The sequence below is a fragment of the Mus musculus genome, chromosome 2, assembly GCF_000001635.26.
Source record: "Mus musculus strain C57BL/6J chromosome 2, GRCm38.p6 C57BL/6J".
NCBI classification, from domain to species: domain Eukaryota; kingdom Metazoa; phylum Chordata; class Mammalia; order Rodentia; family Muridae; genus Mus; species Mus musculus.
Genome location: NC_000068.7, coordinates 52,290,998 through 52,316,584, shown reverse-complemented (window position 1 = coordinate 52,316,584; position 25,587 = coordinate 52,290,998). Strand labels below are relative to the sequence as shown.

The 25,587-nt window shown below is 42.1% G+C and overlaps 1 protein-coding gene and 1 long non-coding RNA gene across 30 annotated transcripts in view; one reads left to right on the top strand and one right to left on the bottom strand.

Annotated features, from left to right (window-relative positions):
* Positions 1-25,587, top strand: part of Neb (nebulin) — a 202,159-nt gene that overhangs the window by 22,214 nt on the left and 154,358 nt on the right. For 28 of the 29 annotated variants that reach the window (XM_006497751.1, XM_006497774.1, XM_006497775.1 and 25 more), the window contains exons 11-33: positions 2,705-2,809; positions 3,360-3,467; positions 5,940-6,056; positions 7,795-7,899; positions 7,993-8,100; positions 8,205-8,309; positions 8,801-8,899; positions 9,952-10,056; positions 11,194-11,301; positions 11,378-11,491; positions 12,454-12,555; positions 12,651-12,758; positions 12,850-12,954; positions 14,045-14,143; positions 17,004-17,108; positions 17,669-17,776; positions 17,853-17,966; positions 20,149-20,346; positions 21,187-21,294; positions 22,859-22,957; positions 23,680-23,784; positions 23,865-23,972; positions 25,232-25,543. In XM_006497751.1, coding sequence (XP_006497814.1) covers positions 2,705-2,809; positions 3,360-3,467; positions 5,940-6,056; positions 7,795-7,899; positions 7,993-8,100; positions 8,205-8,309; positions 8,801-8,899; positions 9,952-10,056; positions 11,194-11,301; positions 11,378-11,491; positions 12,454-12,555; positions 12,651-12,758; positions 12,850-12,954; positions 14,045-14,143; positions 17,004-17,108; positions 17,669-17,776; positions 17,853-17,966; positions 20,149-20,346; positions 21,187-21,294; positions 22,859-22,957; positions 23,680-23,784; positions 23,865-23,972; positions 25,232-25,543 — 2,745 coding nt within the window. The remainder of the gene's footprint in view (positions 1-2,704; positions 2,810-3,359; positions 3,468-5,939; positions 6,057-7,794; positions 7,900-7,992; positions 8,101-8,204; positions 8,310-8,800; positions 8,900-9,951; positions 10,057-11,193; positions 11,302-11,377; positions 11,492-12,453; positions 12,556-12,650; positions 12,759-12,849; positions 12,955-14,044; positions 14,144-17,003; positions 17,109-17,668; positions 17,777-17,852; positions 17,967-20,148; positions 20,347-21,186; positions 21,295-22,858; positions 22,958-23,679; positions 23,785-23,864; positions 23,973-25,231; positions 25,544-25,587) is intronic. The other variant, XM_011239032.1, reaches the window with a different exon arrangement.
* 4930573O16Rik (RIKEN cDNA 4930573O16 gene) lies at positions 1,345-25,583 on the bottom strand. Its single transcript, NR_040620.1, has 4 exons — positions 25,487-25,583; positions 21,675-21,761; positions 3,513-3,592; positions 1,345-1,487 (listed from the first exon to the last, which is right to left on the bottom strand). It is a non-coding gene; the product is annotated as an RIKEN cDNA 4930573O16 gene (long non-coding RNA).

Sequence of the window (25,587 nt, the reverse complement as noted above, 5' to 3'; positions counted from 1 at the left end):
ATTAGCTGTCTAGTGGTAAGGAGAGCCTATGGTTTAAGGAAACAACCACTGTGCCTACTGGCATCTGGTCACCTCCCCCTACAAAGTTGATATTCAGAGCTTGGATCTGACCTGGTATCCTTTCCTCTATTTAACAAGTTTCAGGGAAACTTCAGTCCGATCTTTCTTCTAGGCTGTCATTGATCAACTACAAGAGAGTGGGAGGGAAGATTAAGGAGAAAGTCTCAGGGTTAGACAGAAAGTTCGATGCTGGGCTTCCGATATGGGGGAGACTGCCCACGAGGACACTGCCTGCCTTTTCCTTTCGCCTTCTGGTCAGAGACCTGTCCCTTTGACCTCCTTCCTTCCTGCACATAAAGGGGAATGAGGAGGGTACCCTCCTCAGCAATTAGCAAGCTACAGCCACCCCTTCTCCCATGCAGGGGGACCCCTTACTGACATAAGAGGACTTGGGTATAGACTGTGAGTGATCAGTCCCCAGCCAGACCCATGGCAGGAGGAAATAGCAAGCTTTTATTCCTGGAAGGTGAGAAGAGAGGAAGGACCTTGGAGGAGATGTCGGGGTGGTTTTGTGCTCTGCTCTTTATCTTGTTTAACTACTTCCTCAAAAGCCACAAGTCTATCTCTGTTGTGAGAATTACACTCCTACTCAGTTCTCTGCTGCAAAGCTACACACCCAGCACCCGTTTCTCTGTAACAGCCCAGGGCTGGCCAGGAATAGTATCTGCTGCTTCTCAGTGTTTCAGTGTTGTCACAAAGACCTCTGTATATCAGCTTTTTGATGCCTCAGGTCTCATCTCTTTGCCTAAAGTCCTGAACTGCCCGGCATTCTCCCAACCCCCACCCCACCCCCCGCACAGATCATCAGAAAGACTTAAAGACTGAACCCTGAAATGGGGGAGCATCAAAAACTTCTGAAATGGTTTTTTGTTCTTTGCTTTTTATGTTTGACTACTTTTTATTGTTTTCCTTATTTAGTTTGGTTTTGGCTTTTTGAGACAGAGTCTTACCATAGAACCCAGGCTAATTTTGAATTCATGATTCCCTTGCCTCAAGACTTCTAAAGCACTTTTTTTTTTTTTTTTTTTTTTTGTAACAGATATCTGCCACCATGTTCAAATCAGACTTTTGGAAGCGTTAGTGTTTATGGGTATTTTATTCATCTATCTGATTCTTAAGAAACCTGTTTCCCAAAAGATTAGAAGTACTTCTACGGGCAGCCTTGGCAAGTCCCCAAATCTATTAATTCACTTTCGTTTTGTATTGGGGATTTACTTCAACAGAGGAGGTGTCTTAGTTAGGGTTTCTATTGCCGTGAAGGGACACCGTGACCATGGCAACTCTCAATAAGAAAAACATTTTATTGGGCCTGCTTTCAGCTTCAGAAGTTTAGTCCATTATCATCACGGCAGGAAGCGTGGTGGGGAACAAGCAGGTAGACACCATGCTGGAAAGATAGCTGAGAGCTCCACATCTGGATTGGTAGGCTGTAGGGAGAGACAGACAGCATCTGAAACCTCAAAGCCCACCACCAGTGGCACACTTCCTCCAACAAGGCCACTCCTACTCTAACAAAGCCTCACCTCCTGATAGTGCCACTCCCTCTGAGCCTATGGGGTTGTTTTCATTCAAACCATCATAGGAGGGTAGCTGAATTAGTTAGCAGTCTACTGTAGAGTTTGTTGTTCTGTTTTTGTCTGTTGAGGTAGGTTCTTTCCATGTAACCCAGGATGGCTTGATCTCAAGATTCTACTGTGTCTGCAGATCTGAGTCTTAGACAAATTCAGTTTCTCTCTCTGTGTGTCTGCCTCTCTATCTGTCTCTCTTGTCTAATATACAGTTTTCTCCATTTCCTTATGAGTTGTCATTATTATAATTACTGTACCATACATTTGCTTAGTGCTGTAGATACACAAAGCATCTTTATCATATGATCTTGCTTTATCTTTCTAGCAATGTTCTGTGTAAAATACAGCAGCAGCCCTTGGGATTGAGAAAGTTGAAGTGCTGAATCATTAAGTCAAAACTTTAATAATGACTGTGTCCAGTCATGGGCACTAAAAATCCAGAGATCTAAAATGAACAGCTATAAAAGCTGTTCACGGATAATTAGCATATTGACCATTGCAAAAACAGGAAATAGGGCATTTGGGAGAAATCTGCACTTCCTTTTACGCTGGTTCTGTACATCAGAGCTTGAGTTAGCAGTATAATGGCGAAGGACTTTCTAGTTCCATGAAGGGTGTGGTCGAGGTATAGGTGCATGCAAGCCACCTGACACTGTCTTTGGCATAGCCATGTTAGTCAAGGAGAGTCATTCTAACCCTGCTCTAGCTTTGCCTCATAGTCCCAGATCTGGGGTTGTGTAGGTTAATTCTGTTCCAAGAACACATGGGCCATGATAATTCATAGCAATGTATCTTAGATCAGTGGTGAGGTAACTTCTGCACAGCACTATTTGACTTAGAGTCTAAGTCCCCAAAGTTAACAAAGATAACTAAGAAAGATAGTCTTCTTATCTCTCTCCTTGTTCCCCTTAAGTCAACTTTCTTGCTGGGTCAGTAGACCAGAGTGCAAGATAACTTGAAGATATTCATTGAGGACCTAATACGAACCTCGTCAAGATATTTAATCGTGTACTACAGTCAATTCCTGTTTGTCAACTCTTGATTTCTGTTTTTATTTCATTTTTTAACTCCTCCAGCAAAAATATAAAGAAGACTATGAGAAGAAAGTCAAAGGAAAATGGAGTGAGACACCATGCTTTGAAATTGCAACAGCCAGAATGAATGCTGACAATCTCAGCTCAGTAAGCCGGGATCCGGGGCCAGATGTCCTGGGAGGATAGCTCTTTCTCTAACAGCTTTCAGCTGCTTGCAACATCTCAAGGAATTCTAGAATTCTAGACACTATCTTGACCAAATCACATGGTTTCTACCTTAATTTTCATAGAAACAACCTGGTGAGATCCTCTTATTAATTGCAAAGTATAGTTAGCGTGAATCAAAGTGATTTTGTGGTTTATTCTTTGCCCACTGAAGAAAATTGTAAATTTATAACATCGATTGATTTAGTTTCACTGGAAAACAGAACTCTCGTTCTTTTTCATTCACCTGCTCTGGATTTCCAGTCCTCTTTCCCAGTGAGCCTTTCCAGTTGTTCTCTCAGCCTGTTCTTATTGTCCAGACCACTGTTAAGCTGATAATCATTTTGGCAATGCCCCTGCATTCTCTGATTGAAACCTGACTGGCCTAAACCAAGGGGGAGGGGACGTGCAGACTTGAGGGGTTCTGCCCAGTATACACGGTCATAGAAGTCTGTCTCCACAGCTGTTCTCTAATATCTTTTCTGTCTTACAGAGGAAGTATCAGGAAGACTTTGAGAACATGAAAGACCAGATCTACTTCATGCAGACCGAAACACCTGAGTATAAAATGAATAAACAGGCTGGAGTCGCTGCTAGCAAGGTATTGATCTTCACGCCCTTAGTGGGGAGAACTCATAACTCTTACCTTTGCATATACTGAAAAGGCAGTGGAGTAGATTCTTAGGGAAATTACAAAGCTGAGGCCAGTGCATAGTAGTTCAATGCCTAAAAACAATAAAAAAGAAAACTGTGCTGCAATAACAGTAGAATCCTAACCATCATCTAATTGCCATTTTCATTCATTTCCTGGAGTGGAAGACCTTTTGCTGGCCAAACACATGAAAGGAATTATCTTAGATAGCAGTACTTGCACCAGAAAAAAATAACTGGCAACCTTATATGACGCCATGTGCTTCATACTTAACACTGTCGCTGCTCTTAGGTACTTACAAGTTGGTGATCACAAATAAGATCAGAAGCCCATGGATGTCTTGCTATGCCCTGTAGAGTGACTTTCATAAAAGGGTTATTCCTTGACATCTTAAAGTGGTATGATTTTTATGAAAAGCATAAATATTAAGGCCAAGTAAACTTGTTTGACTAATGCCCTCCGCAGAGCATTGGTTCTGCCAGAGAGGAGAAAGCAGGAAGATTCTTCCACCACTGAGAAAGTGTAAGGCAATGGTGTTCTAGATCAAGATACCAGCAGGACAATGGATGAGAAATATTTTGGAAGTGGAGTACACTTGGTTTGTTGAAGGATTGGATCAGAGAAAGCTTCCAGACTCAGCAGCTAGTTGCACGGGATTTCTCTTGATGGATACGGGGAAGATTGCAGAAGGAGAAGGTGATTGAAAGAGGTTGAAACAGGAGTTCATCTTCAAACATGGTATATTTCAGATGCCTTTTAGATTTGCAGGTGAAAATATCACGTTGTTTGGTCAGTTACATGAGTCTGAAGTTTCAAAGAACCTTCATGGGAATTTTATATACAATTTGGGTATGTTAGTGTGTGAATTGTAATGCCATGAGACCAAACAAACAAAGGATGTAGGGTGGATGGAAAGTATCACAGACTGAACCCTGATGTGCTCCCATGTGAAAATTCCCACCAAGTGAGAGAGGAGCACAAGTGAAAGGTAGCAGGGTTGTTACATCAAGTGAAAGGGGAGAATGGTGTTGTCACCTGTACCAAGTGTTTCTACATGGGTTTGCTAGTGCATTGTCACTGGCAGCCCAAAGAACAGTTTGGTTGTGCTTGCTTGGAGAGGGCTCATGACCGAATAATAAATAGAAAACCACTAAAGATCAGGATATATTAAGCTTTTTCAAGTGTTTTCCCAAAAGAAGCAAGAATGGGTGATAGCTGGTGGTAGAGAAGGTGCTAAGGAAAGTTTTCAAATAGAATACAAAATCCCATGCTGCTGTGCTGATGGGAAAATCCAATAGAGAGGTAACATTGAACCGATGCTGATGGAAGCTGCTGGATTGACGCCCTTGAAGGAGGGGAGATCTGGTTTGTAAAAGGAGGGATGGCTTTGTCCGAAGCCCTAACAGTTCTTCCATGTAACAGAGGCAGGTAGGATGATAGGATTCATGACTGTCCCCCTCTGCTCAATTCTGCTTTACAAGGGAGTTTATAATTCCATGAGGTAGAAAGGCTATGCAGGTCTCCCATGCCTATAGAGCCTATAGCGTAGCCTCTGCAGTAGTCTGGCTAAGCAATAGGGCTGGTACATCTGGGTTTCAGTTGTGTATCACCTGCCCTTGTCTGCTAAGCCAGTTGGGTTTTTGGTAAGGTTTGTAAGGGTAGCGAATTACTTAGGCTGTACAGCGCAGTAAATATACTACCCAAATAAACGTCTCAGACTAGAGATCATGGTCGGAATCAGGATCCGTGTTCCTGATTACAGGTTTTTCATTTCCCCAACTCTCCCCCGCCCCCGCCCCACCTTAACTGCTTCTGTCATGGTTGGAATTTAAAGTACAAGGCGGGAATGGAAAGAAAAACTGAAGTTGCCACCGTTCCTCCTACCTGCCTCCTCCTTGTCCTGCCTGTATATGAAATGTATGCCTGCTCAATGCACGGTTCTAGGAAGGCCATAAAAGCGAACTTGATGATGTTCCTAGCGTCTTGTCTCTAAGATGTCTAGGCAGATAGCAGCTGGGACTTCAAGGCTGAGTGAAGGTTCTGCAGGAGCAGACATCTGGGACACAATGTGCTGCCACTATCTGTGTGGCTTTCTTTGCCCCAGTGTTTATGTGCCTTTCTCCTTTCGAGAACAGAGACCATATGCTGTTCTTTTTTGTGGCTTTCCCAGAGCCAGATACAGAATCAACCCCCTCTGATGTTTTTGAATGAGGAAATGAGTGAACAGCAAAGTTTCCTGGAAATTCATGCACTCTCTGTACTGCTGCTATGAGTTTCTGTGGGGTTTATGGTGACAAAATGTCAAGCTGCCATTTTTCTGAAGACAAATTGATTGTGGAGCCATGTCATAATTGGTATAATGGAGATGAGGGTCAAAAAATAACCCGTGGAGTTACTTTATTATTTTATTTCATCCTACAGGTAAAATACAAACAAGACTATGAAAAGAATAAAGGAAAAGCAGACTATAATGTACTCCCTGCTTCAGAGAACCCACTGCTCAGGCAGCTGAAGACAGCTGGAAACGTCCTCAGTGATGTAAGTCAACTCTCCTCACACACGGCTTTAAACCTTAACTTGTAGATTGATGGAGACTTTCTCCTTTTGTGGTACCTACCTGTATGCCTGTGTAGCCTGACTAATGTGTGAGGTTATGGAGGCAGAGGCAGAGCAGAGCTGACTAGCCTTAGAGGCTGAGTGTCTCTGAGCATAGCATGCCTCTGTCTGCAGCCAGTGGACTGGGTTCAAAGGTCAGGGAGACCATCATCTGCTTCAAAGTTTCTAGCACCTGGGCCTCCCAGAAGGCACAGAGCATGGTATGCTGGGCTTCTGAACAGGTGAAATGAGACTTCAAAAGCAGTTCCTGAAACTATCGTCTGCAGACACTGAACTCGGAAGATATCTCTTGACATGTTCCTTGTCTGCTTCTATTTGTAGAATTGTTTAAAGCCGGAATAGGCTGTTGGAATAGAAATAGATTAAAAAAGCCAGAGCCTGGTATTAGAAGACTAAAGATCAAAGATGAATTTACCAATTTGGCTAACACACACACAAACACACATAAAATACACACATATACAACAAACATACACGGTTTAAATATGTGATCATTCGAGGTGGTTTTGTTTTTTGTTTTTGTTTTGTTTTGTTTTTTTCTGATAGAATATACAAAGTTTTTTCCAAGATTCAAAGATTTTCACGTGACTCTCTGGATAGTTTAGTTGCCATCTCTCTGCCCTTGAACTAAGTCAGCATGGCAGGGAGTGTGTGCATGTAGCTGGGGAGTAGGAAGATAGGAAATATGGAGTTAATCCATCTTTCCAAATTGCTCTGCTGTGACCTCAACATGAAATGCTTCTGCTTCCCAAATGAAGGGCATATTTATGAAACCAACCATCGCAGATTCAAATCTACTTTTGTGGCTAGAAACAGGAATATAAACGTATTACAAAGGAATAGGATTGGGCTGGAAAAATGACTCGGCGGTTAAGAGCACTGACTGCTCTTCCAAAGGTCCTGAGTTCAAATCCCAGCAACCACATGATACTCACAATCATCAGTAAAGAGATCTGACACCCTCTTTTAAAGTGTCTGAATACAGCTACAGTATACTTACATATAATAAATAAATAATCTTTAAAAAAAAAACAAGGAAAGGAATAGGATTATTAAAACTTTGAAAATTCAGCATGAAAAGGTTGTGACAGCAGCTTTTACAGCCGTGTACTTGAAACCAATAATTGATTGATTTCTATTATTTTAAGGCTAACTAAATGCCAGCAGTCAGGGGAGTTAGTGATGACCCATGCTTCAAATTTTCATGAGGGTCTTTTTTTTTTTAAGGTTGTTTATGTACTTTTTCAAATTAGCTTTTCCCAAATGTTTACTTGAAAATAAGAAGGTTATAGACTGGTATTATCATGGCTTCTGTGTGCACGGGTCACAATTGGTGAGAGAGGGAAACAGGGAGAGAGAAAGGAGAGGGAGGGGAGGGAAGGTGAGAGGAGAGGGGGGCCAGCTCAGAGACACAGCCCTGCCACCAAGGGGCTCAGCTCAAGGTAGTATGTTAGATTCTTAAGCTTTTGAAAATGTAAAAAATCTGGTTTTACAATCATTGCTAATAATACCACATCACCCTGTGTTTGATTGTCAGGTTCTAAGATAGTTGACAGGTGGCATCTTTTCCTCTTCTTTTGTTTGGTATTGGAAAATGAGTTTATAATCAGTGTGGGAGTAACAGGATCTATTTTAATTGCTTACCCCCTCCTTTTGATAGAAACTATACAAGGAAAACTATGAAAAGACCAAAGCAAGGAGCATCAATTACTGTGAGACCCCCAAGTTTCAGCTTGACACAGTGCTACAGAACTTCAGTAGTGACGTAAGTGATCATACGGTCGCTCGACCTGTTAAAGGCTCTCTTAGTTAATGAGCTGCTGATCAGCTAATAAATAAAGAACATTTTGTCTTTCAGACTAAATATAAAGATTCCTACCTAAAGAATATCTTGGGACACTACGTGGGCAGCTTTGAGGACCCGTATCACACACACTGTATGAAAGTTACAGCCCAAAATAGTGATGTAAGTCCTAAGACTATTGTTTTCATGCTCTAAGTAAGACATTGTAGGCTGAAGGCATAAAATAAAGATTGCATCCTTACATCTGGCTGTTTTCCCCTTCATAGAAAAACTACAAAGCTGAGTATGAAGAGGACAGAGGCAAAGGCTTCTTCCCCCAGACCATTACCCAGGAATATGAAGCAATCAAGAAACTGGACCAGTGTAAAGATGTACGTTCACAGAGAGAGGCTGTGACAGTCACCCCTCCTCCCACACACCAGATCCTTCCCATCTCAAGGATATTAACCCAAGGATGTTGCTGCCCTTTGTGGCATCTAGAGGACAAGAGATACTTAATATATTGACCATTTTACAAATTTGCTTAAGTGAGGAGCTTCTAAGAACCAGCATCTATTTTGTAGAAGATATACTTCTTTCCTTGCTGGTATCCGGGGTCCCAAGAGCTAATTCTAGCTCATTGCTGTGAAGAGCTCTCACGAATCAAAGACTTGGGGGGGGGGTGTTCCTCATGTTCACAGAAGAGCATCCTTTCAAATGAACTGCAATCCAGCTAAAACCAAAACTAAGAAATGTTTGATTAACTACAAGATTTTGGGGGTGGGGGGGGGGGTGGGGGGAAGACAGGCTCTCTTTTCCTAGCTCGTAGACCACCTTGGACTTCAGAGACTCCACTAAACCAAATCCCTTTGCTTCCTCATAGCACGCCTACAAAGTCCACCCAGATAAGACAAAGTTCACTCAAGTCACAGACTCTCCTGTCCTGGTGCAAGCCCAGGTCAATTCCAAACAGCTGAGTGATGTAAGTTCTTCTAAGCATTTAGGGAACCCGTTACAGGGGGTTGAGAAGACATTTCATAAATCCATACAGAAATTCAATTGGTTCCATTTTGCCATTCTGGGGTCAAACCCCAAGCCTTGTTCATGTGGGCAAATGCTCTACCACTACGTTCTTAGCCCCCCAAACCCAATTTCATATTTTATTTCACTTAGAAAACCTTTACATTTTTAGTAGGCCTTTATATATCTCTAATAACTTTCTATATTTCTAATCAGTTAAAATATTTTCCTATCTGGTGGGATGGACTCTTTTCAAGTAGATAACACTTAGTAAAGTTGTTGATTCAAGGAACCATCATAGCTTAAAGGACTGAAAAGAACAGGAATTCTGGATTTAGATAAAATTGGATTTGTATCCCAGCTTCTGTGACACGATAGTTAAGCAACTTAATCTTTCTATGCCTTTTTTTCTCTTACATAGTTTGTAGATGTTTTGAAAATCAATACAACACGAGATGTGTTCAGAATATACAGGTGTGGTACAGATCAGATATTTAACATGCAGATTTCTCTCTGTCAAATAACTTTCGAGAAAATGGAAGCCTAGAGATAAGCTTTAAATGACCTCAGTGTATTTATGGCCAGATATGACAGTTTCGACTGCAGTATCAGTAAGCATGATATATATACATATATATATGGAGATTCCCCTCATATATGCAAGGTGCATTTATGAGGGGAATCTCCAATAAAGCGAGATCAGCGATGAAGAGGAGGCCAGGACGGTGCTTCTGGTAAAGGACCAATTGTGAGAGGCATGGAGAGGAATGTGAATGAAAAGCCACCTCATTCTGTCACCTACCACAGTGGTGGACGTGGTGACTGTGATAAACGTGGTGACATGACAAGAGTCCAGTACACAGATTCCACAGAGCAGTCTTCCTAAGCTGTTGCTCTTGTGATCTTGGCCAGCTATTTTGCAACATGTCTGAAGAAGGTTTTCCATTCAGTAAACCTTTCTCTTCTGATCTTAATGGTCCTTTCTCTGCCCATACCCTGCTTCTCCCTCTTTAGCTAAATTACAAAGCCAAACATGAAAGTGAAAAATTCAAGTGTCATATACCTCCGGATGCTCCTGCCTTTATCCAGCACAGAGTGAACGCCTATAACCTAAGTGACGTAAGTCTCTCACGTACTGCACCACAGACAGCTATGCCCCTGGTTTTGAGTTGCTTCATTGTAATCCAATGACTACTTCAAGGTTAAAGATGGGAAGAACCCTTAACAAATGTGTGTTTCTACCAAAATAACTTTAAACTTGCCTTGTAAATCCCTACTGCTTCTGTGTAGTCATCTTGCAAGTAGCTTCATTCAATTGTTAGATAACCTTAATATGTTCTAACCAGCCTCTAAAATATCACCCTGCATGTGTATTTTGTTGTAATTCTTAATGCTAGATCTGTTAGCATTGTTATATATCCTATACTGTAATTCAACTTTCTTGGAATATAATCTTTTTTTTAGAAATGATTTCCTTTATTCCCCAGGCCTACAGTGTCCCGACACAAATTAGACTTATTTCTACCTGTAAGAAGGCTTATGCTAATGATAGCCCAGAAGGAATATGTAAAGGGCAGAAGGCCATGAATCCATTGTCAGCTTTCATTTTCCAAATTTAATTTTATAGAAAAGCTAAATGACCCTCAGGAGAAGAGTGTGTCTTAGTTTCTTCAGCAATTCCTAAAACAAGTACTGCGATTATCTAGCCTTGGAGGGTAATAGGATGCTTCCTGAAATGACCTCTGAGTGGATTTAGAGGGCAAATGGAAGTGATTCCTGAAACCACAGAGAGTAGGCTGACTGCAGAATGTGTGTACCCCTCACTGCTGTTTAGTTTAGAACTCAGATATTAGTGAGATCACTGAAACGGAGCTAATTTGATGAAATATTCTGATGGAGAACAAGAAACCTAGAAGCTCCAGCTTATGGAAAATGACCTCAAGCATGCACAATTTTCTAGACAATGAACAGGATGCATTTATCTTCTGTAGAGAATAAAGTAATAGCTGGGCAGTGGTGATGCATGTCTTTAATCATAGCACAGGGTGGGGTGAGAGTCAGGAGGCAGTTGTATCTCTTGTGTTCAAGGCCAGGCTGGTTGATCTATAGGATGAGTTCTAGGACAGTCAAGGCCATACAGTGAAACCCTGTCTCATAAAACCAAAATAAATAAATTAATAATAATAATAATAAGGAGTTAGCCTTGGTCTCTAAATGTGATGTCAAATATTTCACTTTTGTTAATTCCTTTCCCAGAATGTCTACAAACAAGACTGGGAGAAGAGCAAAGCTAAGAAGTTTGACATCAAGGTGGATGCCATCCCACTGCTGGCAGCCAAAGCCAACAGCAAGAATGCCAGTGATGTGAGTGTAGCTCTGGGCTGGGCTGCTGGCCTGGGATGCCCCTGCTGAGCAGTTAACATGTGTGGTGTCCTTGCAGGTGATGTACAAGAAGGACTATGAGAAGAGCAAAGGCAAGATGATCGGTGCCCTCAGCATCAATGATGACCCCAAGATGCTGCACTCCCTGAAGACCGCCAAGAACCAGAGTGATGTAAGTAACTTTCACAAGCCACTTCATTTTGATGTGGGGATCCCCACTAATTAATGTACCCTTGGGTTGCATGTCAACCTGCACTCAAATCTCACATTTGCATGGCAAACTAAATGTGGAGAGGCGATAGCAGAGATTCACTGCTAGTGATGTTCTTCTCTGGGAGGACTGTGTCTTTAATCTCCTCTATGCCTTTGTTTCATAAGGAGGAAACAAATAATAAAACACTGTTTTCTTTATTTCTCAGAAGTGGCCTAATGTTAGAACATACAGTGCTCCTAGTATCAGTGTGGGTGTGCATTCACTCAGTGCCCTGAACTGACGTGCTTGCAAAGATGTGCAGAAAACAAAAAAAGCAGGAAGCGAGAAAATCAGCTGAGAGGCAGAGTAGAAAACCGGCTGAAGCAGAAACACAGAAGCAAGACATTTCAGTTTAAGAATTTTATAAAAGAGAGATTATGAAGCAAGATATGACAGAGCACTTGTTGGAGGACTCCAAACCTTAAAATCTATAATTTGTGGGTAGCTGCTATAAAGAGAATGTAAGGCTGATGGTGAAAAGCAACTTCCAAGCATATGAGAAGTGTGTGCATCGAGTGCTGAGCTGGTGGTTTTTGTAGGACTACCTGAGTCCTCAGGCCCTTCTTAGGCCTTAGGCCTTATTGTACTTCAAATTTTAAAGCAATCCACATTCTTCAAGCACACACAAATGGGACAGTTATTTCAATGCATTCACACGCTACCCTTTTCAATCTGAGAAATACTGGGATAGGTAATATGAACACTTGCTGTTATTAGCAGGTGACATCATACAAGACATGAGCTTTAAGAGTATCCTTTCTGTGTGATGGAAGATGGGTGGAAGAAACCATACTAATTCCATCCCATTGCTCGAGTCTGGCAATGGCATAGATGACTGGTAGTGTTTGAGATATGTATTTTCTTCCTTTTTCCGTTGACAGAGACTCTACAGAGAAAACTATGAGAAGACAAAGGCCAAGAGTATGAATTACTGTGAGACCCCCAAGTATCAACTTGACACCCTTCTGAAGAACTTCAGTGAGGTTCGAAAAGCCATGGCCACCTCTTGGGTGGGAAGGCTTTCCTGCCCATTGGAAAGTTGCTATTAACTCAAAGTATGTGTGTTTTTCTTTATTAGGCTAAATATAAAGATTCCTATGTAAAGAATATGTTGGGCCACTACGTAGGCAGCTTTGAAGACCCATACCATACACACTGCATGAAGGTTTCTGCTCAAAACAGTGATGTAAGTTTGAATCCAGTTCCTCTGGCCTTGTAGTGATATTGCTTGGGAGCAGCAGCCATCCTCAGTTGGTTTTGTTCTTCTGCCATTTCAGAAGAGTTACAAAGCAGAATATGAAGAAGATAAAGGGAAATGCTATTTCCCTCAGACAATAACCCAAGAATATGAATCTATCAAGAAGTTGGACCAGTGTAAAGATGTAAGCCAGCTGCCCTGAGTTCTTCGGATTGGATGTAGGATGCTTCTGACATCTAGTGGTACATTTAACAGGAGTTTAAATGTTGTCACCTAGTTGTCAGGATGGAGTTGTTTTTATTTTTTAATTTGACTTTGGATGTTGGATCAGAGAATACAAAAATTTCTAGGAAGATTTCTATTGGTTATGAAATTCTTTCAGGTTTTATGTCTATTTTCAGTAGTTTGTATAGCTATAAATTCAGGACAAAAGGAGACTATCCAAATTTGTCATAATCAGGGTGTTCATTGTTCAACAAAATGATACCGGGCTAGCATGAGCCTGACACTGTCCTCAGTGCTGGGAGCTAGGGGGAAAGATGATCTGCTCTACCAGAAGTTCAACTGGAGTGGAAGAGACAGGCAATGAACAAAGAGCATTCAATATCAAGAGAGATATCATCTAATATACGTGGGTGACTCAGTTAGACCAGGGTGATGTGAAGAGACTGGAGGTCCAGAGTGATCTGAGGCAGGACTGTTCTGCTATGCCAAGATCAGGGGCAGAGAAGCAGAAAGAACGCTCTCAAGAGAAAGAGGAATGGAGAAGAGACATGACCGAGATATACCAGGGAGGAGGAGGATACTATAAAGATGAGGGAGGATGGGATGGGCAGAACTTATAACTCAATGTACAGCCCAAACGAAATGCAAGTTTCATCACAGAGCTATGTGGGCACTGGAAAGATTGACTGGGCAGCTTAGATGAAGCAGAAACCTCAATGATTTCTTGGCCTTTTGGCTAATATCAAGTGTAGAAAAATCATGAAGTAGGAAAGGAAGAAGGAATAGAGATAGGTGGGAGAAATGGACGGAAATAATATAATTCTGTTTTAGTTTAAAATAAAAGCTACACATCTACCACAGAACACTGGGGAAGGGAGATGAAAGGAGAGAAAGAGGAGTAGAAAGCAGAAGGAAGTAGCATTTGGATCCATTCTTCAGGACTAAGGAAAGCAGAGTTTTAGATGTAAAGTTCTCCGGCATTGGTGTGGTATGAACAGGAATAGAAAAGTTCAGCGTGGAATGTCAGCAGAGGCTCTCTTCTCTTCCAGCACACCTACAAAGTGCATCCTGATAAGACCAGGTTCACAGCAGTCACCGACACTCCCGTGCTGTTGCAAGCCCAGCTCAACACCAAACAGCTCAGTGATGTAAGTGTCCTGACTTCTTTGCATGGGGGTGACCCAGGTGTGACTTACTGAAAAATCTCAGTGTCTTCAAGTGTCATCCATCGGTCATGTCCTTAATGCCATGTTTCAGATTTTAATACGATGCAAATGTAGCTGCTAGCTTGAACTTTAGCCCCCTCCCACAGATTGTTAGACAGCAATGAAGTAACTGGTATTTTTAAGTAACTCATTGATTTTTCATAGAATTGTCTTACTAATTAAAATGTGTCCCATGAATGCTAGACCTTTGCGACACTTAATAGAACAGTAGCAACTGAGAAACATCTATTTAATGGGCAAAATGTGGAGCATTCGTGTTCTGGTGAAGTCAAAGACTTTAAAGAAAGAGAAGGTGTGCTTACAACAAAGCAATGTGAAAACAAATGAGAGTTAAAATATGGGGGCTGCCTAGATGGCTCAGTGGGGAAAGATGCTTGCCACTAAGTCTGAATGCCTGAGCCTTATCCCCAATCTCCTTCCATGTGGTGGAAGCAGAGAACTGACTCCCCAGAATTGTCCTCTGACCTCCACACTTGACATTGCACATTTCTGCGCGTGCGCACACGCACACACACACGCACACACACACACACACACAGAGAGGGAGAGATGGATGGATAGATAGATATAGATATAGATGATATAGATATAGATGATATAGATATATCTCACAATTCCTGTACCTAAGGCTCAGGAAACATCAAGGAAGAGGTAGGCAGAAATATGTTAGGAGCCAGAGGACCATAAAATAAATCTGCTGTAAGTTTTGTCTCTTGGGAACGGCAGGCAAGCTCCCCTCTTGATACCTCAACAATAGGGCTAGCTCAACCATACCTGAACACTGACACCAACAGATGTGCTAATGTGGAGCGCCACCCATAGACAAAGAACCCCAGGCAACTAAGGGATGCTGAGAGTGAGAAAGAGAGAGAGTCTTCCCGCAGGGAGGACCCCCTTAGCTGGGTATCCAGCGGTCAGTCCTGAAATAACCGTGTACACATGCAGCAGTGAATGGGTTCAACAGGTTGTGTTTATCTATTTATGCATGTGTGCGTAATTGCATGTGTGTATGTAAAAGGAAGAGTTAAAGAAAAGGAGGCCAGGGATTTGAGAGGGAGTGAGGGGCACGGGAGGCGTTGAAGGAAGGAAAGGTAATGGAGAGAAAGCAATGCAGTTACACTTTCAGTAAATAAACGAAGCTAGGATGCCGGGAAGAAGAATGCCCGGCAGGGCACTGTAGACAGAGAGGTGAGGAGAGTCTAAAGAGGGGACAGCGTGGACCAGACTTTATAGCTGCGTTAAGATGTTAGTGGGAATTATTCCTGGCTTCCTTACTCCTCTCACTATAGAGCTTTATAACTTTGGGTTTTCACTCCCTCCAGACCCAGTCTTGTGATGCTGATGAGGCATCTGTTAACTGTGTCTATAGTGTAGCAGCAGAAATGTCAGAGTGAGGCCCAGTTGTACCATGATTCCTCTGAGAGACGAATGAGACAGTGACAAGATTAAACAACCCACCCCCCTTTCTTCTTCTTCTTCTTTTTTTTATTACATATTTTCCTCAATTACATTTCCAATGCTATCCCAAAAGTCCCCCATACCCTCCCCCCAACTTCCCTACCCACTCATTCCCATTTTTTTTTTTTTTTTTTGGCCCTGGCGTTCCCCTGTACTGGGGCATATACAGTTTGCGTGTCCAATGGGCCTCTCTTTCCAGTGATGGCCGACTAGGCCATCTTTTGATACATATGCAGCTAGAGACAAGATCTCCGGGGTACTGGTTAGTTCATATTGTTGTTCCTCCTATAGGGTTGCAGATCCCTTTAGCTCCTTGGGTACTTTCTCTAGCTCCTCCATTGGGAGCCCTGTGATCCATCCAATAGCTGACTGTGAGCATCCACTTCTGTGTTTGCTAGGCCCCGGCATAGTCTCACAAGAGACAGCTATATCTGGGTCCTTTCAGTAAAATCTTGCTAGTGTATGCAATGGTGTCAGCGTTTGGAAGCTGATTATGGGGTGGATCCCTGGATATGGCAGTCTCTACATGGTCCATCCTTTCGTCTCAGCTCCAAACTTTGTCTCTGTAACTCCTTCCATACCTGGAGGGCATCATCCTGAGTGAGGTAACACATTCACAAAGGAACTCACACAATATGTACTCACTGATAAGTGGATATTAGCCCAAAACCTAGGATACCCAAGATATAAGATACAATTTGCTAAACACATGAAACCCCCCCTTTCTTCTTAAAGAGACACCAATACCTTCTTACATAAATTCAACGAAATTCCTACTTTGAACTGTTTGAATGTCTGCTGAGTTCATTTTGTGTGCTGAGAAAAAAAAAACACTCTGGGGCCAAGTAATTTATAAAGAATAGAAGTTTACCAGAAATAATTGCCCTTGACTGAAACCTGAGCACTAGGAGGCTGAAGCAGGGGATCTTGAGTTTGAGGACAATTTGGGCTTCCTGGTAAGACATTATATCTAAATCGGTCTTGTTGCCCCTCAAAAAGAATAAAGGTTACTTAATTCATAGTTTCAAAGGTTAGGAAGTCTAAGGGCTTGGTGCCAGTCCTGGGTTTCTTGTTGAATCATTGCATTGCACAGGCTTTGCTTAGGGGGCCAGAGAGCAAGCCCTCCTCAGAGCTCATTTTTATAATGAGGCCATTTCTGCTGGCCAATCAGACCATGAGGGCAGAGTTCTTGTGAGCCTATCACCTCTGATGGGTGGGTCCTGTTAAGTACCACCAATGGAGACTTTAAGGGATTAAGTGTAATTGGGACACACAGTCAGCCCACAGTAACATATTTTCCCTCCCTGCCCCCATAACCCTTCAGCTGAATTACAAAGCAAAGCATGAAGGTGAGAAATTCAAGTGCAGCGTGCCAGCAGATGCACCGGAATTCATCCAGCACAGAGTCAATGCTTATAACCTGAGTGATGTAAGTAAGAGGCCAGACGCTTGCCTCGTATGTGGAAAGAGAGAAAGTGTGCGTCTGCCTGAAGACGTAGAACTAGATTCAACGAAGTGAGCTCTGGGGCCGGTTATGAGTGGAAGTGAGGGTTCTAAGTCTCACGTACTCTGGGAACCTATTTCATTAGCAGATATCATTTCCAGGACCTCTCTTATTATCAGAAGAATTTTCTCATTTATTCCTATGATAAACTCTAGAGTAATTGAGATGTCTCCCATGTAAATATCTCATTATAACTTTTATAGGTTGCTGTCTATAATATAATTATTTGTGATATACTTGAGTCTTTTGAAGGTTTTTAAACTATTAAGGCAGAGTATGGTGTTTATACTTTTAGCGAAGTAGAAGAAGAAATTATGTAATAAAAGAATCAATAGTTATACTACTATTTGGTTAATAAATTACTCATGATGAAATAAATTTACAGATACAAACTTTCAATTTTTTTTTTAAATAATCACTGGATTAACCTGTTTTCAAAGTCTTTTTTTTTTTTTTAACTGACTTCTTTTGTGAAACTTTCCCAGAATGTCTACAAGCATGACTGGGAGAAGAGCAAAGCTAAGAAGTTCGACATCAAGGTGGATGCCATCCCACTGCTGGCAGCCAAAGCCAACAGCAAGAATGCCAGTGATGTGAGTGTAGCTCTGGGCTGGGCTGCTGGCCTGGGATGCCCCTGCTGAGCAGTTAGCATATGTGGTGTCCTTGCAGGTGATGTACAAGAAGGACTATGAGAAGAGCAAAGGCAAGATGATCGGTGCCCTCAGCATCAATGATGACCCCAAGATGCTGCACTCGCTGAAGACCGCCAAGAACCAGAGCGACGTGAGTGTCTGCCCCACTTTAAAGATGGCTTAACTGGCCACGTGCCAGGGAGTAGAAAGGTTTCAGTTGGAGGGTTCATACGAACTTGCTGAGAGCTTTAGAGCTAGAGTGTACCCCGGTTCTTATATGCCTCACATTTGAGGAAAGAAATTACAGATGGAATTAAAGATCACTAGATGTTTTAATCTAATTTAGAAATAGCTTTTTAAATTGATTTTAAAACTATCTTTAGAAAAATCAAATGAAGTTCCGATGTAAAATCAAATATGGCCGTCAATGCCTTCTGTTGATTTTGATAACTGATTGTGACCTCTAAGAAAAATATTCCATTGATAATAGGCCTTTTTAAAAACATGATTTTAAAACTATAAATAACCTTTGTAGACCATTTTCTTCATTATACATATTTCCTGAATTTTGGGGATTCATAGATTGCCTAACGGTAATCCATGGGTCACTTCTCCTTTTCTAGTTATCATTTTTACTATAGAGGCAAAAAATAAAAAAGAGATCTATTTCCAACTAAGACACACACTGCTTAGAAGAGATTTTTAAAAGTGGCTAACAGTGTTCTGCGTAGCTTGCAAACACTCATCTCCATGGTAAAGATGTGGGTATCGTCTGCTTGTTTTAGCCATGTGCACACACATTGATCTATGTGTGCTTTTTAAATCACTGTTGTGAGCATCGCACAGTGTTCATGCGCATGCTCTGCCTGTCCACCATTCCTTAAGCCTTCTCAGGTTCAGAAGCTACAGCTGACTCCACAGCGGTGGCACAGAAGGCTCCAGCTTTCCTTTTGTTTGTTTGTTTTCACCCTGTCCTTGAAAATATTAGACCAGTAGGCATAATATAAACAGATACATTCTTATCAACTGATTGACTTTGGCAAGTGAAAGACATTATCCATTAGTTGTTCTCACACAGTGCCCATGCCAATGCTAAGCTATGTCTAGCAAGGAAGCTTCTTCTTAAAGCCACTTGCATCCTTGACAACATTTTAGTGGATTTTGTTTAGGATAGCACACAGTGTCTTCACACATGTGACCTGTGTCATTAGACTTTGTTCTCAAGTCACTTGCACTGCCTTCCCTCCCAGTCCCCCACTCCCTCTGACTTGCTCCCTTTCTTGTTAGTCAATCCCTCTGCCTTCTTGTCGTATGTATTCCATTTTCTTCTCTATTTCCCATTCACTTTAGGGGCTTTATCTCTTTTTCACCCCACCCTTTGTAGTTTGTAACCTAGAAACCTACACCATATGAACACACACACACACACACACAAACGCACACACACACATACACAGGACAAAACATGCGGTTTGTCTTTCTGAGGCTGCCTTTTTCGCTTAACATAATGATTTCCACTTGCATCCATTTTCCTTCAAATGTCCTAGTTTCATTTTTATTGATGGCTACGTGAAATTCCATTATGTGGGTGAACCACGTTTCGTGTATCCATTTGACTACTGATGGACAGCCATGCCAGTTGCATTTCCCGGCTATTGTGAAGAGTGAAACAATAAACATGACTGTGCATGTATTTTTTGTGGTGTATTTTGACAGTGTTTTATAGGCACTGATATGTGTCGGCTGCTGGGAACATAAACACAAGTGTCCAAACCGTTCAGCTAGTCACTTCCCCATAACTGCCGCTGCAGCGCCTCCTCATTAGCTCCTTTCCACTGGGGCAGGCTTTAAACCCGTGCTTGCATGCCACAGCAAGTTTGGAGCTTTCTGTCCATCAGCCAGCACTTGGATTACTCCCTGAGAGTAAAACCCACAAAATATAAGAAGGCAGAACAAGGTCCCTAAACTTACCGATAGCTGTTCTCTGACAGAAAACCTGGTATGGTAGCTCATGATTATAATCCCCAGCACTCAGGAGACTGAGGCAGGAGGGTTGCCAGAGTTTGAGTCCCACTTGGGCTTCATAGATAATACCAGGCCAGCCAGAGCCACACAAGCAAGACCCTGTCTCAAAAACCAAAAGATAAAAGAAAAGTAAAATTGGGAAGGTCTGTCCACGTATCATTTTCTTGAGGAATTTGATGATATAAGACATAGGAACAAATTTGGGGCAAAATAATTACTCAAATGTTTGCAGCTATTTCTCTAAGTCATACTTTGCTTTCCTGAGAATTCATTAAGGATGAGCGGAACTAAACAGGTTCTTCTTACAGCGTGAATATCGGAAGGACTATGAAAAGTCAAAAACGATCTACACAGCCCCTCTTGACATGATCCAAGTCACCCAAGCTAAGAAATCTCAGGCGATTGCCAGCGACGTGGACTATAAACATGTCTTGCACAACTATAGCTACCCTCCTGACAGCATCAATGTGGACCTGGCCAAGAAGGCCTACGCATTGCAGAGTGATGTGAGTACTGAGTCTTTCCCTTCCCCTCTTGGGAAGGTGAGGCAGGACGGGGTCTGGTATGAGCCTTGCCGTTGGGACCTCCCTGAAGCATCTGCCTCGTCTGTGAGGAAGCATGAACGTATTGGGAAGTGGTCCCTGGGGTCCTTAGGAATGTATGTCCTCAGGATAGATAGTACACATGTGTTACTGTTTTCTTTGTTACTATTTCCTTCTGGGAAAGTTACCAAACTTGCTGATCTAAGAGGCCCCAGTTGTTAAACTGAAGTAAAACCAAAATTGCTTTGAGTATTTAAATGGATGCCAAGGGCCAGCAAGATGGCTCAGAAGGAGAAGTGCTCTCAGATAGATACCCTGTTCTCTTCTGGCCCTCAGGAGCCACCGGTTGCTGAAAGTTCTGCTATTGCAGACACCTCACATGTGTGGAATCATACAGTATTTGTCTTTGAAGACTGTTTTTATTGAACTTAGCATAGTGCCCTCAAGGTTTAGCCTTGTTATAGCTTTTGTCAGAATTATCTTCCGTTTTAAAGCTGAGCAGTTTTCCTTTATAAATATACGCCCTATCTTGTGTATCCAGTCTTCTGTTGGTGGGTGTTTGGATTGTTCCGACCTTTTAGCTATTGTGAATTGTGTTTCTATGACCATGCATAACCGAATGCCCTTTCAGCTAAACTTAAGGGGGAAACGGAGGAGATGGCAATTAGAAATCAGGAATCCAATTCACCATAGAAATGTGCATGTGTGGAGCAACACTCCTACTCAAGAATATTTAAAACACTGCGTAAAAAGTCCGCAGTGTAATAATGCCAGTGAAGGAGTCGTGACTCTTCTTTGTTGCAGGTGGAGTACAAAGCTGACTACAACAGTTGGATGAAGGGCTGTGGCTGGGTGCCCTTTGGTTCCCTGGAGATGGAAAAGGCAAAGCGCGCCTCGGAAATTCTTAACGAGGTATGGCCACTGCTGTGTCAGAGCACCGGGTCCTCATACAATGCTAAGTCGTAAGAAGCATTTTTCCTACTTCATTTTATGGTCCTTGATATTGAAAAGTTTTTTAAAAGCACAAATCATTCAGAAAGATATTTATACACCTTTACAGTATCCAAACTGTTCATCTAAAGCATTCAAATATTGTTGAATAACTTTGCATAATGTCAAGTTTACCTGCTTTAAACATAACTCCTGCGTTTGTGCCCTCACTCCTGCTAGGATTATTTTTTTCTGCTTTTGTTTTTGTTTATTTTAAGACACAGTCTCACTCTGTAACCTAGACTGGTCTAGAATTCATTATATCACCCTGGCTGGCATTGAACATATGGTGGTAATCTTACCTCAGCCTCTGAGTACAGGGATTCCAGGCATGAACCCTAACAAGCATTCTCTCAGAGGCAAAATGGAGGGGAAGCTGGTGAAGAATTCTGGAAGGGGAGACCAGAAAGGGGGACAACATTTAGAATGGAAATAAATAAAATAATTTAATAAAAAAAATAGCAGGCAAAAGAATCGTGGCCTCGATTATAGTCTTGATGATTCTGCATTTGCTTGCAAATTGTCACTCAGCCTTAGGGAAAGGGTAGTGGTAGTCCTGACACTGCTAATATGGCCACAGTACCTGTGCCTTCTCCATCAACAACTGGAAGCATACTGTGGTCACACGACTGCATCTCTGAGGAAAAGGAAGGGTCTAAGGGGCAGTGGTGCAGTTACTGTGTGCTTTGGTCTGGTTTAGTGAGGACCTTCTTGGGGCTCTTTCAGAAAGTATCTTCCTAAGTTGGTAGATTGCAGAAGTTTGGATCTGACAAAGCAGTGTTAAGTATGTGTAAAAGTGGGGTGCTCAGTATGCCCCAACATTGGCTATGGAGCAAAGCAGTAGAGGAGACAGACATAAATTAGTGAAAAGGTGTCAGTTCCCCAGCTGAGCAACCTTCCCAAAGACTCTCCATCCTCATAAGCACATCAGTGGTGCAGACTTGAGAAGCCACACTAAGGCTACAAACATTTCTCTGCCCCAGTCATCATTAGCTACTTCTTTACATTAGCTATTTCTCCCACAGCTGGGGATTATCTTTACTTCAGGTGCTGATGAGGTTCTTAGGGTCATGTAAAGTCTTCAGGAGGCAACAACAAGACCATCCTTGGATATTCACTGAGCTTGAAGCCACCCCTGTGTTAGATTTAGATCCTGTTTTGTTTGGTCTTCTGATAACCCTTCAGAGACCTCTCTGATGCTTCTGGACTCAGTGTACCAGAAAGCCCTTCTTTTATGCCATAATCGAGAAACTTAGGAGTGCAAGCATGTGTCCAGAGAGCTGTGCCACAGACCGCCCACGATGACACCAATTTTAAAACACTCAGTTCTGTATTCTTCCCTCACCCAAGGTGATCAGGACTCCAGTATTATAAAACTGATAATTTTATAATTATCCCTGTGTCTTTCCAAAGGAAACGTCGAGGATTTCAACGTTAGCCTGGAGTGAAAAGTAATCATTAATTTTCTTTTTGATTCTCCAAACAGAAAAAATACCGCCAACATCCAGATACGCTCAAGTTTACCTCAATTGAAGATGCTCCCATTACAGTGCAGTCTAAAATTAACCAGGCCCAGAGGAGCGATGTAAGTGTCCACTGCATGTGTGCTTCAGTAGCTGTTTGGTAACATAAAGGTACCTGCACTCAAACTTACAGGTCACCTGTAGCTGTTTTATCATGTGAAGAGCCTCCTCTGGGCAGCAGTAAATTCCTGCTGTCCATCAATGCCACACACACCTTATCATAGCTTTAGGGTATTGTATATACTGTATGCTATGCAGTCATCACCAAGGGAAGGCGGTCTGAGGGAAAGGTGAGAGAGACTTCTTTTAATGATACTTATGAGATATCTCTATAGAGACAAGAAAGAATGAATGCTATGTCGCATGGAGATTGTATCTCAAGTCAGGGCTTGGAGATTGTATTTTAACCACCTATAAATCCCTTTAGCCTCCCTTGAAGTCTAAAACAGATTATTGTTATGGTCTGCCCTGCTAGTCTGCTCCGAATCAGGGAAGTGCCTGCAGATTCACATTTCCACCAGGCCATGTCTCTAGGTTGAGGTCCTCCAGGCACCCCTACCTAGAAGCAGAGACTCCTAGTCTGTGCTCAGAGATCTTGTCCAACGGTGACTATGCAGTGAGAAAGAACTCTGTGGCATTGCATGGGTGTCCTAGAATATACATATGTTTTTGCAGGTGACGATAGAGACAATAACAGAGAATGTCTTCCTTCACATAGTGAAATACACCTTGGACTTATTCTCCAGTGTCTTCATACGTTGTTTACGCCCGGTTTCTCTCCTAGATTGCTTACAAAGCCAAGGGGGAGGAAATTCTGCATAAGTACAACCTGCCAGCAGACCTGCCGCAGTTCATTCAGGCTAAGGTGAACGCCTACAACATCAGCGAGGTGCATACATCACTGTCCTGCATGCCCAGCCTTTACCAAAGTGGCCTTGCAGTCCTATTCAAGGGGGATTTCTCTTTCAGAATATGTACAAGGCTGACTTGAAAGACTTAAGCAAGAAGGGCTATGACCTGAGAATTGATGCCATCCCCATCAAAGCCGCCAAAGCTGCCCGACAGGCTGCAAGTGATGTAAGTCCAGCTGTGGTCACATGTGTGTCCAAGTACGGTGTCCCTGACTGGAAACTAATCTGAAAAGTACCCTAAACAGACCTTAGTATTCTTGGAGGCAGGATTAGAATAACCATCTACCCATGAGTTGCCATCGAGACTTAAAATCACTGTGCAGATTTCTGCATAAATTCACTTTACTTTGAAGCCAAGAAGAAATTCAAGTTGCAATAGCCTCTAGATGGAATAATTTTATCGCTAATCTTTATTAATTTACATGATATTTCTCTTCCCCTTCCTCCCTTTCATGCAGTATGTCTATTTCCCTAGGAAATCCATGTATGACTTCTGATAATATGAAGTTTTCATTACAACAATGTAATTATAATACAGTTACAAAAAACAAAACAGAACAAAATCCTAATATCCTTGTTCTGAAAAGTCCTCCCACCTGAAATTTCCCTCTGAGATCCTTTCTCACGGGTGGCTCTTCCGGCCACCCCACTCCCAAATCTCCCAGAATTCTCTTGTATCTGCTCTGGGTTTTCCAAGATCCTCTGCAGGTCTCTCCAAGAATTCCCAAGCCCCCTCTGTTTATGATGCAAAGCCAATTGTATTCAGCATTACTGGCTGAATACAGTTTCTTTTTCAATAATCAAGGACTCAGAAAATCTCTATTCTGTTGAGTCTTCAGCTGTCAAATCCTCAGCTATTCTGGGGTACTGGCAGCAGAGAATAATTGGTAAAGAATGTGAAATGCTTCATTTCATGATTTTTACAGTGTCTATGGAGGAAGAAACAGTTTGTCGCTGATGGCAATTCTGGTAGCATCAGCATCCCAATCGCCTTTGGGTGGACAGAAGTAGCTATAGACATCCAAGTGGCTGCTAAATGATGTTCTATTTTAGCATACTATGTAGGAAGTTGGTCTTTCATATGGAAAAAAACCTTTAAAATTATATCTCTAGAAAAACACGTACAGATTTTTTCCTTATGATCATCCACAAATCATTTATATCGCATTTAGAATTTGCTAGATGTTATAAATAATCTAGAGGTAAAGTATAGATGAGAGAATGTGCATAGGTTATATGTACATAGGCATATGAGAGATTAGCGTCTGGGTTGGGTTTGGTGTCTGTATGGGATGGGGAATTGGAACCAATCCTCTTGTTAGGGGAATATTCTTGGAAGCTCAAAATATTCAAATTATGACCTCACTGTTCAGCACAAACCTTCAAAGCTACATTTTAAAATATGCCCACCTTCGTTCCCAATAGATTCACTATAAGAAAGATTATGAAAAGGCCAAAGGGAAAATGGTCGGATTCCAAAGTCTCCAAGACGATCCTAAACTGGTTCATTACATGAATGTGGCCAAGATACAGTCAGACAGGGAGTATAAGAAAGACTACGAAAAGACGAAGACCAAATACAATACACCTCACGACATGTTCGACGTTGTGGCGGCTAAGAAGGCACAGGATGTGATCAGCAATACCAACTACAAGCACTCTCTCCACCACTACACCTACCTGCCGGACGCTATGGACCTGGAGCTATCCAAGAACATGATGCACATACAGAGCGATGTAAGTGCTGTGTTTCCCAGGGGACCAGCCCTCAGTTCCCAGAA